Source organism: Somniosus microcephalus, chromosome 2 (assembly GCF_052327205.1).
Source record: "Somniosus microcephalus isolate GS21.2 chromosome 2, FLI_Smic_1.0, whole genome shotgun sequence".
Lineage (NCBI taxonomy): Eukaryota > Metazoa > Chordata > Chondrichthyes > Squaliformes > Somniosidae > Somniosus > Somniosus microcephalus.
Window position 1 is genome coordinate 303,647,756 of NC_140988.1, and position 17,915 is coordinate 303,665,670.

The following is a 17,915-nucleotide window of genomic DNA, read 5'->3' on the forward strand; positions in this document are numbered from 1 at the left end:
ACAAAGGTGTGGATAAAAAATAAGTAAAAATGTGATGGGGGCCAAGGTTATGATCTGAAATTGTTGAACTCGATATGGAGTCCGGAAGGTTGTAAAGTGCCTAATCGGAAGATGAGGTGCTGTTCCTCAAGTTTACGGTGAGCTTCCGTGGAACAATGCAAGAGGCCGAGGACGGTGAGGTCAGAGTGGGAATTGGGGCGGTCAATTAAAATGACAGGCGACCGGAAGCTCGGGGTCACCCTTACAGACTGAACGGGGGAGCAGACCGCTTTGCGGAACTAGAACTCGGGGACATAGTTTTAGAATAAAGGGTCACCCTTTTAGAACTGAGATGAGGAGGAATTTCTTCTCTCAGTGGGTCATAAATCTGTGGAATGCTCTGCCCCAGAGAGCTGTGGAGGCTGGGTCATTAAATACATTTAAGGTGGAGAGACACAAATTTTTGCAAGATAAGGAAGGGTAATGGGGAGCGGGCAGGGAAGTGGCCTTGAGCCCAAGATCAGCCATGACCTTATTGAATGGCGGAGCAGGCTCGAGGGGCCAACTGGCCTATTCCTGCTCCTATTTCTTATGTTATGTTCTTATGTGTATGTTCTTATGATGTGGCAACTGTAAGTGGTCCAACTATTGCACACATGCAGCAAGGTTGTTGTAACTATTGCCTTGTAGATCTTAAGTTTTGTTACCAGTTTAATGTTCCCTTTATTTTTTAAGGGCACAGTCATCAGCAAAGAGCTCCCGAACAAGTTCATCAGAACCAGAAAGGGCTACCCACATACATATAGACACAGACACACACACACATACGCCTAAACATACATATATGCACATACTTCAACGTGCAGCCCTTTCTGGTATTGCAGCCGAAGCCTTTCAACAAGATTATTTCTATTCATATTAAGGCACGAAGGGATAACCGTATCAAAGGATAATCAGGTAGTCTATGTGCGTATTAGCATATCAATTTTAGCCTTTAAATTAAGTCACAATATTGCTCGAAAACATCTTCTTGGGCCTGTAGACAAGATTCCATGTACAGTGATACTGCTTTTGTTACATCCAAGAAACTATTTGGTTTATAAATGAAATAGGACTTCAAGTGATGCAATATATTCTGAATAATGTAATTTAATTTTATTCATTCTGCGCTCTGCATAGATGTGCACATAGTGCCTGCATAGATCGGAGCAATCATGAAAAACTGTAAACATAATACTGAGCTTTTTTCCCCCACTTCTTTCTAAATACCGCTAATATCAATCAAAGTCCTATTAAGCGAGTTAGGAATTTACTTATCGTGGAATGGTAGAACGATTACAGTATGGAAGGCGGCCATTCAGCCTTATCAGGAATTCATAGCAAAATATCAGTAAATATTTTCTTTTCACAATTTCTTGCAAGTCTTCCATTATTGGCATAGAACACTTTTTGAAACATATGGCTTCCTTTGGTCATTATCGCTGAATTCTCTTATGAACAGTAGCAGTAAACCCAAGATGCCAAGAGAAAATCATGAAGGTTATCATCTTAAGATGTTTTTGACACTGATAACATAAACAATGTGATTTCCCCTTTCATTGTTATATAAAGGCACTAGCCCCCAATTTGAAATGCCAATTGTTTCCCCAGCATTAACGGCTACGGTTGCCTGTCATTCTTGCAAAATTTTAAGTTTTGAAGTTTCACAGCCATTTGTTTGTTGTTCTAAAAACATCCCATTTCATAGGTTCTAAGCATTGTGATGAACTTGTGTATTTTTACTGTGAAGACAAAATACCTCCCAATAAGCCACAAAATGACATTCTGTTCAAGAAAATGGAAATTACATTACCAGCTGTCTTTATTCTTTGAATGAAAGCTTTCTCCACACACCAAACTGTCACACAACCATCCTTGTTAGGGATGTATATTTTGCAAATAGTTGTTTAGTTATATTGTTTTATGGTTATTTTCAGTGCTTTCGGGATAAAGAAATGATACGCCTGTCTTGAAGAGGAGGAAGGGGGAAGTCAGAAGGGGGAAGTCATTACTGTAGCTCAGTGTCAAAAATGTAATGGCATACATGATTTCCCTTGTAGACAACTTGAATTTATTTCTACTGTATGTAGATGATGCTTCCATTCAAAGAATTAAGACAGCGTAAAAGGTAGGCAACCTAACTTTACTGTTAACATACTGTAATTTGGTAATTATTTAAAATAACAAGCCATGCATTATACAGAAAATGATTAATATGGGCTGCAAAACTATTAAAATTTGTATTCTATACAAAAATGTATTCACTTAATAGATGTTAACAATTAAACAATTTAAGTGGGACTAATTACAATGGATGAAGATAGAAAATAGTTTTTGATTTTCATTTTCTATTTGCTTAATGGAAACTTTAAAAATGAAGTGGCGTTATCATAATTGACATATCTATAATAAATTATACAATTAACAGAAAAGAATCTGACAAATGTAGTGTGAATAGTTATTTAACCCCTTCCAAGAATGTAAACCTATCTGCACATCTTAAAATGCCTCTAGATGGCAGAAATCCTGTGTGGTTTTGCAGTGCAATTTTTCTTAATTGTGCAAATAATAAAATGTACCATCTGTGTGGCACTTCAGTAAGCACATATTAAACAGATGGAAGTTCAATGAAGGATACAACAAAATATTTACCATACTGCTGATTACTGGTCCTCTGTAATGATGCATATGTTTATAAAGAAATATGTATGAAAGGCAATTTGATCTAAGTGACATTTAAATGTTATTCTGTATTCCAGATAGGTAGAAAATTTACAGAAAGTTGAAAATAGAATTACACTGCCAACATACTCCAAAAGTCTTTCATTATACTACAGGAAACTTTGTGATATCTGGCACCGACGGGACCGAGCTGTTGCCGTCCCATCAAAACTGCCGGACAAACCAGCGCTAATGTTGAAACATACGGAGATTTTGAGCTCCGTATCTGGCAACAAACTCTGTTGCTTAGCAACAGCTTCTAAACAGTCGGCCGTACCTTGCAAGCGTCTCTGTAGCTTAGCAACAGCTTCAGCGAGACCTTGCAGAGCCTGACTGGTGAAAAAAAGCAACGAAAAGAAAAAAAAACGAACGAAATGGCTCCTGATTTTTGCCGGTGGCTTGAGCATTCCGGACAGTTAACCTCCGGATAAACCAAAGTTTCCTGTAGTAGAGATTTTTTTTTGGCAAGATAGGTATCAAGAGGAACACCAACATCAGTACATTGTGCTGCTTCTTACCTGAACATATGACATGCATCAAAAACAAAGTTCAAGGTTACAAAGGGAATATTGACAGCCTACCAAAGCCAGTGTCAGATTAGCCTGAATCTACCAGCAGGAGGTGTGACATAAAACTCTGTCTCAGTGTGAAAGGTTTCTACTGAACATTGTGCTCAAGAGATGGAGTTAAAACAAGATTCACCTTGGCACCAATTTTGTAATATAGACGGAGACAAACACAAATATTAACCTGAAAGTTCCATCGCCAATTGCAAGGAAATGGAAAACAATCTTGTAAGCTGCAGCTTTCCGAAGACAGGTCGTGAGATCCGTACATCAAATATCAGTTAAAGCAAAGTTTCAAATGGCAAAATAACTTGATGGTGGGGGTCACTACATGAATTAACTAATTTTAATTAACAGACACATAAACAATAGAAGTACAAGACTGGTCAGGAGCCTCTTTAAACAAATTCAAATTTGATGTTATGTAAACTGAAAGAAATATTTATTTAAAAACTAGTGATTAAACCTGAAATGACATGGAGAGCCTTCCACGGTCATGAAGATCCACTTCAGACAATTGGTAGGTGTCTCAGGTACATGGGTCAGTTCTATTAATTTGACTAAATTATCTTCCAACACATTATAGGCATCAATAAAGATACTACCAAGAAGCACAGCATTGAAATAAAAAGTCAATATTTTGTTGCTAAATTGACTAGCTTTGTTTTGTCCTTTTGGATTCATTTATATCAGCTAATGTCGGAAGCAAAGGAAAATTCTACAGCCCAGTCTGACTGATCAACTTCTCTTTTCCAGTAACCTTTTTTCAGGCAATTGCATGTTAGAGGTAAAAAGAAATATGTTGTAAAGCTAGCTATTGTCCAGTGGTTAGGGTCCTATGAAAAAGGTACAATTTTATGGCTTGTTCAACTAAGAGATAACCTTTTGTTCGACTAAAAGGTTGTCTTTCAGATGTTTAAAGGCTCTGCGTTTGTCTCACTAATTGTTTTAGCTGTTTGTGCAATGTCTGCAAAACCCAGGCTATTTTATGGTATGAGTGGGCACGCATGGAACTGCTGGGATGAGAAACTATAACAAACAGTCCAGCACAATAAGAAAATTGATGTAATCCTAGCAGTTTCAGGTATTCTGGGATGCCATCAGTATTCTTCAAGCACTGGACTGTTTATTGTAGTTTGCCACATTTTTAAGTAAGAGGGAGCTTCAAATCCAATGGATGACAAAAGAAACTGATAATAGGACAGATACCATTTGCATAACACACTTCATTTAGGCTTCAAACTCTGGTGTAAAATTGGAACAAAACTTATTAAAGGAACTGTGGGCTCAGTAACTATTTACGTTGAAGCAGTTCCAATAAAAGACTTCATCATAACACTGGATTTTCTATCATTTTCAGTGGTGTTTGCAAATCATGCATTTGCATCATAATGATGTACATCATCATAACATTCATGCCCCACCCTTTTCTGTGCTTGCAGGCAGCCCAGACAGTGTTGTATTCTTCATCTTCACCTGACCTGCCCTTTGTGACAGTGGTGTAAACAGAGCAGCTCAGCCGACGATACTGGCACTACCCAGAGGGAAAACTGCATCGGAGTTGCTCTGGATATCGCCATAAAAATTAGGGAATCATTTTTTTTGTAGTACTTCCGATTTGGGATACATTCTTGTTAGCGACCGGGCTGGTCTGACTCTTCTGAGATGTGGCTGGCTGTGGACAAGCCTTTTTCTTTGTGGTCTGAAGCTTGTTTTTGTTCTTAAAGGCTTGGTTAGGGTCCAGCTTGTTAATGAAAGTCATATCGTCATCTGCTACAAGATTGGCAGTGTAGGCAACAGGCTTGTACATATTAAACCATTGCTGAAAATAAAGAGAACACTTTATGAAGTTAAATTTGGCTTGCCACAAAATGTTATGGAAAAATAAGGAAATTTTTTTTTGAAGGGAAAGTTGAAACAAAATATTTGTAAGGTACTAAGACCCATGTTCTATTCATCAACAGCCATGATTGCTTAAAGCACGGCACAATATTTTCATGCTGACAAATCAGAATGATTGACCCGATTTGAGAATTCATGGCAAGTTGTTGCAGCAGCGCACCAGAATCCCGGAGAAGTCAAAGAATAAAGCACCATTCCATAAACAGGGCGTTGCAGCCATTAATTCCAAGGTGATTTTTAAAAAAAAATTACATTTTTTTTTTAGATTATTTGGATTCCAATTAATTGAAGGATGTCTTCTTTTGTGACAAAGTGCTACCAAAAAGGAAAATTATTGAACAAAGTGCTGATTCTTAACAGGCACACAAATTACATGCGACACAAACAAATATGTTTTCAAGACAAGTGCAAAACTCTTCTCCAAAGTAATGAAGTTTAGAATGCCTCTTTTCTGAATTTATGAACGTGGCTCAATAAAAGCATCACAGCTGCACTGAGTTTAATATTACAAACTTTAGTATTACAGACCAGCACTATTCTATTCATCTAAAAAGAAACATTTCTTGATGCTACAGTATATCAATACAAGACTGTACTTCCTACCTTAGCCGGAGGACTAATACCATATTTTGTTAATGCATACTGCCACTGGGGTAGTCCTAGGTGAATGAGCATAAGCCGATAGTAGGCTGTGAATGTGTCGGTTAGACAATGCCAGTAAAGTGCTCTGTCCAAGAACCAGATTTCAGCATGGGTAGATGCAACTCCTGTGGAGCAAAAATGTAGGCATAAAGGATCAGAAGGACATTGGGTATAATTTTTTATGCTTTTTAATATACGTTAAATAGCAACCAATTCAAATGTTAAATTAGGGAGAAGAGAAAATATTAAACTGAATAGCTATAAATGGTAAAAATTCCCATAATTTTACATCTGCAGTTGTTATTACCATAGTTGCTTGCAGATACATTTTTAGACTACAACAGGAACCTTGCAAATATTGGGAGAAATCATTAGTGAGCTATCATACATTTTGATATGAAAAGTGGCTCATTAGTATTAATGACCAAGTCAGGTTCACTTCCTGCAGTTTTTCCAGTCTTCTTCAATGTTTTAAAACTAAATAAACTTATACATTTTCCTTACTTGAGCAACTGGGGCTATCATGAACACAATTTGTAAAGTGGTTGAATACTAGTAATGTTAAACCTTTTCTTTGGGTTGGGCCATAATAAATAATTCTGTCCACCTCTCACACCTGACATTCTGAATGCCAAACAGCAGTTTATGACAATATTCTGCCTCAAATATAGTGACAAGATGAGCAGTAATTGACAAGCAACCAACCACATAACAAAAATAAATTTTGAAAATGGCATTTTGTGGATTTCATGGCAGATTGCACATTATAACCATATTGCTAGTTTTGCTGCAGATGGGAAAGAAAAATGTAAAATGAAAATTTAAGTAAGCAGAAACATCAGTTTCTGGTTCAGAATTTGAAAATAGATAATAAAAAATACCCAATAGCTTGAAAAATGTAAATACCCAAACACAATAATTCCTTTAATTTTGTAGTCTCCATTGCAATTTGCAGAAGGAAATATATTGAGTACCACAGTGGTATGGCCCAACCCAACAGTGTGCCTGATTCTCATCATTCACTGTATGATCTAGGCAGGAAACTGGTGTCATAGTGCACGAAGTGCACACTGACACAGCACAAGCATCCTTTACCAAATGACTGCATCATAAATGTATGTTAATGCAATAAATTGTGATGTTTGGTCCACCTTTGGTCACATGATATTTAACCAACTGCCCCGTCTCCCTAACCTGATCAGTGATCAATTCTATTATACTTAATTCTCTTTCCTTTCATAGGCACATCAGTCTTAGTATTTGATGGTTCTGTAGCGGTTCGTGTGCATCGCCACTAAATAATCGAGTTCGACTTCGACGAACTATAAATAAGTTGTTTATTTACAGGAACAGGTTAAATACAACAGGTAAGGTAGCAGGTAAGATGGCTGACTGTAGGAGCACCGTGGTGTAGGTCTTTCCCCAGCGGGGACGCCACGAGGACTAACTAGAAGTTTCCGAGCTCAACTGCTAGCAGGTTCCGAGCTCAACTGCCAGCAGGTTCCAAGCTCTGACGTCATCACGCAGAGTACAGGAATGAAGCCTGAGTGCAGTAACAGATACATTTAAAGGCAAGTTAAAGGGAATTATGTATCTCAATGTAAGGGACAACCGGTGGTACCGCCACATAGGCCCCCCCAGAATTCGCTTTAACGAAAGTCCAAGGATGAGATGGTCTGACGAGCTGGTGGTCACGGCGGTCGTGCTGTCTCAACTTGGTAGGCGAGGTCTGAAGATGCTGCTCGTGAGCGGATCCTTACGCGCGTCGTGGCAAATAAAGTGTATCCGTCAGGCAAAGGAACATGGAAACGTGCGAAACAGCAGGCCTGGTCAGAGTGACGATCAGGTTGGGCGGACGCGGACGATCGCTCTGTTGATGTTGGAACAAGTCCTTGTTCGGACGAACCCTGCCGGAAAGCCAAACGAGCGATCCAGAAGGACTTGACAGGCGAGGTCGATGAACTCGCCGACAGGTGAGCGAAACCTTCAGGAGGCTGGAACACGCGGAACGGTGCGTGCCATAGTGCTACGACATTAACACAACAGAGGGTGAAGAGTTGCTGCGTTGATCAGTGAGGCCAGCAACTTTCACGTGGTTGATCGCGGCTGCAGGATGCCCGTTGGACCCATCCTCGATGTGTGCAGCGTCAGTAGAGGTTTGCGTTTGTTAAAGGGAAAACTGGAGAAAGGGCGGCAACGGTCCGGGTTGTTGTTGCTTTCAGGAGGGGTCAACTCTGCCTGGAGGGCGGCAACACTTGTAACTGTTGTAGATTTAGGAGAACACAGCCGGGAGGGCGGCACGCTTTTTGTTCACGCCGAATCGTGTAGTAGGTAACACAACCAGCAGGCTGAAGGGCTGGTGCGTCGTCGGCGGAGAAGGAGTCATCGTTTTTCACGAGGGATAGGTCCTCGTGGTTCGCGAGGGATGGGTCCTCGTGCGCGAGGAGTGCGTCGTGTTTCGTGGGGGTGAGTCCTCGTGGTATCCCCGCAGGGCGCGCTCCGATTTTGTGGGTCCGAACATGCTGTACCCCGCGCTTGGAGAGATGTATACTTGCTGTTGCTTTGGACGTAGAGGCGGACGATCCGTGTGGCGGTAGGAAAGACGAGTACGGGGACTGTAAGCAAGTGCGTGGTCGGCGCCGCATCGATGTTCTCGTCGAACGGGGCTTCTACCTTTATAAAGCACGAGGGAGACTGTGGCTCCCTGGATTGCGGTAGCGACAGCAAAACGGCTGGTGCTTACATGGCATGCTTCTTTTGTGAAAATTGCTCACAAAAAAACGGGGTCCGGTTGAGTTTTGTCCGTGTCAAACTGGATCTGCTCCAGACTGCGCTTACCTTGCGAATACGTTCGCAAAGACGGGGTTGCCTTTGGAGGAATCGGTGTTAGGCGGTTGCTGTTCCATGGTTGTTCGTCGGTTGTGCGTCGGTCGTCTTGTGGGAAGACGAGGTTCAGGCGCGCATTGCTACCGTGAAAATCGTTCACGGATACGGGTTCACCAATTGTAGTGTTGGAATTGATGAGCTCCCGTACTCACGTCGTTGGGTCACCAATGTAGCGATTCGTTTGCATCGCCACTAAATAATCGAGTTCGACTTCGACGAACTATAAATAAGTTGTTTATTTACAGGAACAGGTTAAATACAACAGGTAAGGTAGCAGGTAAGATGGCTGACTGTAGGAGCACCGTGGTGTAGGTCTTTCCCCAGCAGGGACGCCATGAGGACTAACTAGAAGTTTCCGAGCTCAACTGCTAGCAGGTTCCGAGCTCAACTACCAGCAGGTTCCGAACTCAACTGCTAGCAGGTTCCGAGCTCTACTGCCAGAGGGTGCCGAGCTCTGACGTCATCACGCAGAGTACAGGAATGAAGCCGGAGTGCAGTAACAGATACATTTAAAGGTAAGTTAAAGGGAATTATGTATCTCAATGTAAGGGACAACCGGTGGTACCGCCACAGTTCCATATAATCTTTCCAGACTGTCCTCCCGCTATGACCTGGATGATTACTGATTCATCTGTTGATGGCGCAAACTCAATCTGTCTGCATTATTTATTTGTAATCTTCTTGTGGTTTCATCTTGCAATAGCAGCTAATTACTTTTCATGACTTATCCAATACTGGATACCATTTTTTCCTCACCATCTCCCAGCTAGACAAACCACTTTGTTTACTATGCTACAAAGTTGAAATAATATGTTTTCTGTTTTGTTGCAAGTGTAATATAAACTGAGTTTTGAAATGCACCAATACACATTTCAGCAACTAATAATGTTATGTAAATAGGGCTTTTAATTCGAAGATGTCAAAGTTTGAGACTATACGTTTCATTACTGAAGGAAGTGAATTGGATTTAAATTTATATTTGTGGACGTTTGTAGTCTCTGGTTCTATAAAGTGTACTATTAATTAATAATAGTCATGTATCCCATTCACAAAAATTTGCTGTTGATAGCAAGCTTGTCTCAAGTCAGAGCTTCTGGGTTCAAGCCCCACTCCAAGACTGGAGGTCACAATACAGGTCGACACTTAGTGCAATACAGAAGAAGGAGGGCTGCATTGTTGCCAATGACGTGTTAAACTGAGGCTCTACCTACCTAGTCTACGTGGATGTGTACAATAAAAATCCCCAAAATCCAAACACCAGCACCAAAAAAAACCAGATTATCAAAAATCCCCCAATATTATTCAAAGAACAGCAGAAAGTTCTCTTGGAGCCAACCAACATTCAACTCTCAAACACCATCACCAAAAAAAAATTAACTGGACATTCACTTAATAACGACTGTATTATAAAGTAATTAATTGGTTCTGAAACTTTGAGACATCCCAAAGGTGTGATAAGGCACAGTATAAATGCAAGTTCTTCGTTAAGTCTCCAATCCAGAAATTAATGACATTGTACAAAAATCTTGAGACACAAAGAAATATGTGAGTCACCAATTATTTTTGCTTATGCACACCTGTGAACTAAGTACACTGACATAGTCATTCCGCACAACTTGTTGGAGACCGTGACAATTAATTACAGTGTAAAACTGACGAAGAATTAGTAATGTTAATCATTTGGGTAATTAAACAATGCTACACCAAAGGAAATTAATTTTTCAGAGACAGAAATTCATTTTAATGTACATCTACAGTGCATGGCCACAGCCTACCAGCTAATTTCACTACTTGAATCAATTATTACATCAATGTCTGAAAATAATTTAGTTTGCATTTAGCCATTGTATATTGCAGGTTCCCTCTGCATCAATGAAAAGATGATTGATTAATGCATGGTGAGTACAATAGTGCCTTGAAAATAAGTTGAATAAATGTATTTATAAAATTATCAGATGAACAAAACATTAGCATGGACCTGTATTAACATATATATTAGACTTGAGTGGAATATCACAATGCCATTAGAAAAATGATAAAACATTAATAAATACAGCTATTTTGGGAATTGGGACTACAACTAATATTATTAATGCAAGCCTCAGACCAATAATTAACAATTGCAATCCTGAAGCTATTGTGCTGTTCAACAATACTCCAAAATAAGTCTGTCCACAGAAGCTACTGTTGAGCTTCTTTCTTAACAGCACGTTATCTCATTCATCTCGAATCCACAATATTAAACATAGTGACAGAAATGAGAGAAGTGCCACAATACGTTCATAAGGTTTAATGTCAACTAATCTGTAAAGGACATCTTAAATTAATTACATAATCAGAATTCTACAGCAAAGAAGCCTATTTGGACCATTGTGCCAATGCTGGTTCTCTGAAAGAGCTATCCAGTTAGTCGCATTCCTCATAGCCTTTTAAAGTTTTTTATTCCAAATATATATCCCCATGCCTTTTAAAAGCTATTATGGATTCTGCTTCCACTATTGTTATAGGGCATTCAAGGTCCTAAAAATTCTCTTTGTAAAAAGAAAATGTTCCTAACTAGATAGACTAAGGTGTGGAGATGCCGGTGTTGGACTGGGGTGGACAAATGTAAGAAATCACACAACACCAGGTTATAGTCCAACAGCTTTATTTGAAATCACAAGCTTTCGGAGCGCTGCTCCTTCGTCAGGTGAAGTGGAGAGATGCATAAAAACACAGCTTATATAGTCAGAGAATAATGTCAGATGTTTACAGGTAATCTTTCTAACTGCCATTTATCACACCTCGGCAGAGAGTGTTTTTATGCATCTCTCCACGTCACCTGACGAAGGAGCAGCGCTCCGAAAGCTTGTGATTTCAAATAAAGCTGTTGGACTATAACCTGGTGTTGTGTGATTTCTTACATAGATAGACTAAGTGAGTGGGCAGTAAGGTGGCAGATGGAGTATAATGTAGAGAAATGTGAGGTTATTCACTTTGGTAAGAAGAATAGAAACACAGAATATTTTTTAAATGGTGAGAAACTTTCAAATGTTGGTGTTCAGAGAGATTTGGGTGTCCTCGTGCAAGAAACACAGAAAGCTAGCATGCAGGTACAGCAAGCAATAAGGAAGGCAAATGGCCTTTATTGCAAGGGGGTTGCAGTATAAGAGTAAGGAAGTCTTGCTACAATTGTACAGGGCCTTGGTGAGACCACACCTGGAGTACTGTGCACAGTTTTGGTCTCCTTATCCAAGGAAGGATATACTTGCCTTGGAGGCGGTGCAACGAAGGTTCACTAGATTGATTCCTGGGATGAGAGGGCTGTCCTATGATGAGAGATTGTGTAGAATGGGCCTATAATCTCTGGAGTTTAGAAGAATGAGAGGTGAATCCATTGAAACATACAAGATTCTGAAAGATATTGACAGGGTAGATGCTGAGAGGTTGTTTCCCCTGGTTGGAGTGTCGAGAACGAGGGGGCATAGTCTCAGGATAAGGGGTAGGCCATTTAAGACTGAGATGAGGAGGAATTTCTTCACTCAGAGGGTTGTGAATCTTTGGAATTCTCTGCCCCAGAGGGCTGTGGAGGCTCAGTCATTGGGTATATTCAAGGCTGAGCTAGATAGATTTTTGGACTCTGGGAGAATCAAGGGATATGGAGATCGGGTGGGAAAGTGGAGTCGAGGTCGATGATCACCCATGATCTTATTGAATGGCGGAGCAGGCTCGAGGGGCTGGATGGCCTACTCCTGCCCTTATTCCTTATGTTCTTCTCTCCCTTTTGATGAGCTTAAATTTATGCCCTCCAAGTACCGGCTCATTGACTACTGGAATAATTTTGCTCTATTTACCATTTTCTTTAGTCTCTTGTATCTAAAGCCACTTATCCCTTGCATCAACTTTGAAAATTGCTTCTGCACCCTCTCCATGGCCTTGAAACCCTCTCTAAAGTAAGATTCTCAAAACGATATACAAAATTCTAACTGTAGCCCAACCAATAGGTATAGGTTTTGCATTAGCTCTTTGCTTTTGTACGTTATCAAATTATCCTTCCACTTTTTAAAGATTTGTGTACTTGAAGTCACTCTACTTTTAAAGTTTTACCATTTAGTATACATTTCCTCTCCTTATTCTCCCTCACAAAATACACCACACATTTCTCTGCATTAAATTGTCATTTATCTGCTCAATCTACTAATCTATGTCCTCCTGACGTCACAGAGAGTTAACCACGCTCACTTAATTTTTGCATTGTCTGCAAATTTTTATGGCGTTTCCTGTAATTTAATATCGAGAAAAGCAGTGGTCCCAATACTGCCTCTGGGGGACATCACTGTTTGTCAGCCCTCGGTCTTAAAAACATCCAGTAACTACTCCTTTGTTTTCTGTCCTTCAACCAACTGTTGCCACATTCCCTATAAAACTATGTATCTTAACTTTATGAACAAGTCTTCTACCTGGCATTTTATCAAATGCCTTTTGAAAATCCATATACACAACATCCAATGCAGTTCTTTCATCAATACACTTTAGTATTTCCTCAAATAACTCAGTTAGGCTCATCAAGCACAATTTGCCATTAAAAATCCACACTAGCTCTTAAGGAACATGTCTTTCGCTGCATCAGCTTTGATGCCTTAGTCCTAATTAAAACCATTACTCTCACCCTGGCCATTCCCCCTGGTACGGCCCTCATCTCCGCTCCTTTACGTCCAAGGGACACAGACTTGAACGGATATGGCAGACAACTAGTTTAGCCATTCACTGCCAAATCTGGCTGGATCACACAAAGCACCATCGAACCCAGCTCTCGTCTGCCAAAACTGCTCACTATTCCAGGTCATCCAAAACTCTGCTGCCCGTGTCCTAACTCGCATCAAGTCCCGTTCACCCATCACCCCTGTGTTCACTGACCTACATTGGTTCCCTGTTAAGCAACGCCTCGACTTTAAAATTCTCATCCATGTTTTCAAATCCCTCCATGGCTTCGCTCCTCCCTATCTCTGTAATCTCCTCCAGCCCTACAACCATCATATCTGTGCTCCTCCAATTCTGGTCGCTTGAGCATCTTAATTGCGCCACCCTTAGCGGCTATGCCTTCAGCTGCTAAGGCCCTAAGCTCTGGAATACCTGGACACTCTTTCCTTCTTTAAGACGCTCCTTAAAACCTACCTCTTTGACCAAGCTCTGCCCCAATATCTCCTTATGTGGCTTGGTGTCAAATTTTGTTTGGCAACACTCCTGTGTTGGGATGTTTTACTACATTAAAAAGGAACTATATAAATACAAGTAGTTGTTGATTATCCCATATTACAGCCTCTAGTAGCTTACTTACTCACTATATCCATATAGTCACCTGGTCTATCAGTTTCTCCCTTATGGAATAGAAGTGTCATGTTTGCAACCCTCCAGCCTCCTTTCACAACTTCCATAGCCAAGGGCGTTTGAAAAATTTTGGTTAGATCCTTGGATTTTTCAACTCTGACTTCCCTCAGCATTCTAGAACAGGTATGATCAGGACCCACTGCATTTTTCACTTTGACTTTCTGCTAATTTATTACTTCCTTCTCTAGCTATCTAATTGCACTACCTTGCACCCGTTGCACTATTTCATTCTCATTACCACGTTCTTCTGTGAAAACACAGGCAAATTACTCACTTTAGTATCTATCTCATTTCTTCATGGTCCATAAAAAATGTCCTTTTTCATCTCTGATCCACCCTAGCCTTTCTTAAACTATTCTCTTATTTATGAACCTATACTATTTCCCTTTATGTTACCTACCAGTCTTTATAACAGTATTCAGAGTGGGACCACAGCAAATGAGGCAAAAGGGAGCAAAAGTTTTTTTGAAATGATGTGTAGCAGAAATAGAGTAGAATAAATAAAGATTACCAGAACGGTGACAATTTAAAAATGTACTCAGAGCCGGAATGGGGCTGCAAGAAGCACAGCTGAAGCAAACAAAAAAATATTAAAACAAACTAGTTGATCTTACACAGGATCCGAGGTGGGGACTACATGGGGTTTCCCGGGAGAGGGTGCTGGCCACCCCCTCCATCCTAATGGTGTGCTCGGGTTTGCAGTAGCATGGACAGTTTGGTGCACAAGTGGGTGACCGCCAATCCCGGTAATTAAGGCACCCTCACCTGATCCTGCGAATACCAGTAGTGAGGGTCAGCGCTGGAAGGCATCACTGGGCACATTTCTTGCATATCTGTTGGGATCGTAGCCCATGGATTTTTGGGATCACTGTCTGCCTTTCTCTCCATCTATCTGTCCGTCTACCTCTCGCTCTCTGTTTCATAGGTGTTAGCAATTAGGATCTCGGTTTCACAGGTAAAAGGAATTAGTAATTACCTGTTTCAAATTTCAGCAAAGCACAGCTGGAAAATTCAACGTGTTTTTTTAAAAAAAAGGAACCAACATTAACACTCTCGGTCTCTCTCTCTTAACCCCCAGCTTAATGTTATCTCTCAAGTTTACAGAACACAAAAGCTACAAGAGGTGGTTAACTAGAAATCATATTTTTCCTAACTGTCTCACTCACTTAAAAAATATAAATTATCAATCAAACTTTTGAAATTGGTCTTGTTCTTCAATTTAAAAAAAAAAGAAAAGCTACTGAATATTCCATTAGTATAGCTGACTTGACTAGTAATGATGCATCCTGGGAAATTAGGCACACTGCATATGCTCAGACTACACAAAACAAATTCAGTTCATAGTCAGAGCTCTGGGCAAATACATCAAGTCCCAAGACCTGGTTTTTAGAAAAGGCTGAGGTCTTAAAGTAAAAACTTTAATGAAGGCAATAAAAAAAGACACAAAAGATAATTCAGTGGATAAATCATGTTACTGTGAAATATGTAATTTAAGTAATTTTTTTGTTTAACACATTGGGATAAAAATTATGGGGCTTAACGCCACCTGTTACTGACAAAAAGTTGCGTTAAGAGGGCGGCCGCGCTCTTGCCAGCTGGTGGCGGGTCCCACGGCCTCCTCTATTTTCCCAGGCTCAGCAGCGCTGCTGGTAACATCCATCGTCCTGCAAATTGAATTGAGACGGAGGTGACATCAGTCGGCGTACAATGCCGACTTAACGTCACCACGGCGAACTTGGATCTTGAGTCCTAAGCTCGCCATGTAAACCTAGCATTCAGCAGACTGACAGAGGCGCTGTCAACACCTCTTAAAAGGGACACACATCTTACAGGTACGTTTGCATTTAAGCTTTTGGACAGGTTTTAAAATTTTTTATTGAAGTTGTGGCTTGCTACAATACATGTTCAAAGTTTTTTTTAAACGTGTAGGGACTGCTGCTGGATGCTTGCAAGGCCTCGGATGGTAAAGGAAGGCCTCTCAAGACAGAAAATGATGCAAATATTCAGCAGGTCAGGCAACATCCGTGGAGAGAGAGAGAGAGAGAGAGAAAAGATGCTGCCTAACCTGCTGAGTATTTCCAGCATTTTATGCTGTAATTTCAGATTTACAGCATCCACTCACAGAGGGAAGAGAAAGACGCAGAAGAGGAGGAAGCCGAAGGAAGGCTGCAACCCAGATAGCCCCTTTCTGGCCAAGATATCCGGGATGGAATCATCTGCCTGTGGTACCAGTGACCACAACCAAAATTCCCCTTTCAACATTTGTTTTTTTAATTAGTTTATGGGATGTGGGCGCGCTGGCAAGGCCAGCATTTATTACCCATCCCTAATTGCCCTTCTTGGTGGTGAGCCGCCTTCTTGAACCGCTGCAGTACGTGCGGTGAAGGTACTCCCACGGTGTTGTTAGGTAGGGAGTTCCAGGATTTTGACCCAGCGACGATGAAGGATCGGCGATGTACTTCTAAGTCAGGATGGTGTGTAACTTGGAGGTGGTGGTGTTCCCATGCTCCTGCTGCTCTTGTCCATCTAGGAGGAAGAGGTTGTGGGTTTGGGAGGTGCTGCCAAAGAAGCCGTGGCGAGTTTCTGCAGTGCATCTTGTAGATGGTACACATGGCAGTCACGGTACGCCGGTGGTGGAGGGAGTGAATGTCTAAGGTGGTGGATGGGGTGAAAATCAAGTGGGCTGCTTTGTTCTGGATGGTCTCGAGCTTCTCGAGTGTTGTTGGAGCTGCACTCATCCAGGCAAGTGCAGAGTATTCCATCACACTTCTGACTTGTGCCTTGTAGATGGTGGAAAGGCTTTGAGGAATCAGGAGGGGAGACACTCGCAGCAGAATACCTAGCCTCTGACCTGCTCATGTTGCCACAGTATTTATATGGCTGGTCCAGTTAAGTTTCTAGTCAATGGTGATGTTGATGGGGGATTCGGCAATGGTAATGCCGTTGAATGTCAAGCGGCGGTGGTTAGACTCTCGCTTGTTGGAGATAGTCATTGCCTGGCACTTCTATAGCGCGAATGTTACCTGCCACTTATCAGCACAAGCCTGAACATCATCCAGGTCTTGTTGCATGCGGGCATGGATTGCTTCATTATCTGAGGAGTTGTGAATGGTGCTGAACACTGCAGTTATCAACGAACATCCCCATTTCTGACCTTATGTTGGAGGGAAGGTCACTGATGGAGCAATTGAAGATGGTTGGGCCTAGGACACTGCCCCGAGGAACTCCTGCAGTGATGTCCTGGGGCTGTGATGATTGACCTTCAACCACCACAACCATCTTCCTTTGTGCTAGGTATGACTCCAGCCAGTGGAGAGTTTCCACCCCCCCCCCCCCGATTCCCATTGACTTCAGTTTTACTAGGTCTCCTTGATACCACACGCGGTCAAATGCTGCCTGATGTCAAGGGCAGTCACTCTCACCTCACCTCTGGATTTCAGCTCCTTTGTCCATGTTTGGACCAAGGCTGTAATGAGGTTGGGAGCAGAGTGGTCTTGGTGGAACCCAATTTGGGCATCACTGATCAGGTTATTAGTGAGTAAGTGCCGCTTGATAGCACTGTTGGTGTTACCTTCCATCACTTTGATGATGATTGAGAGTAGACTGATGGGGCGGTAATTGGCCGGATTGGATTTGTCCTGCTTTTTTTGTGGACAGGACATACCTGTCCCACATCTTACCTTTCCTTCACTCTGTTACTGACCATCACAGCGTCCTCTTGGCCACAATGCTGAATTAAAAACCACCACAAAGCAAACTTTCCAATCTAACTTTATACATCTATCGATCCAATATGACATCAAGAAATTAACT

The 17,915-nt window shown here is 41.3% G+C and overlaps 1 protein-coding gene across 2 annotated transcripts in view; it reads right to left on the reverse strand.

Annotated features, from left to right (window-relative positions):
• Window positions 1–1,119: 1,119 nt before the first annotated feature.
• The window catches only part of tpgs2 (tubulin polyglutamylase complex subunit 2), a 53,037-nt gene continuing 36,241 nt past the window's right edge, over window positions 1,120–17,915 (reverse strand). For both annotated transcript variants that reach the window (XM_085973969.1, XM_085973975.1), the window contains exons 6-7: window positions 5,811–5,974; window positions 1,120–5,127 (exon numbers count right to left, since the gene is read on the reverse strand). In XM_085973969.1, coding sequence (XP_085830095.1) covers window positions 4,891–5,127; window positions 5,811–5,974 — 401 coding nt within the window. In that variant the 3' untranslated portion in view covers window positions 1,120–4,890. The remainder of the gene's footprint in view (window positions 5,128–5,810; window positions 5,975–17,915) is intronic.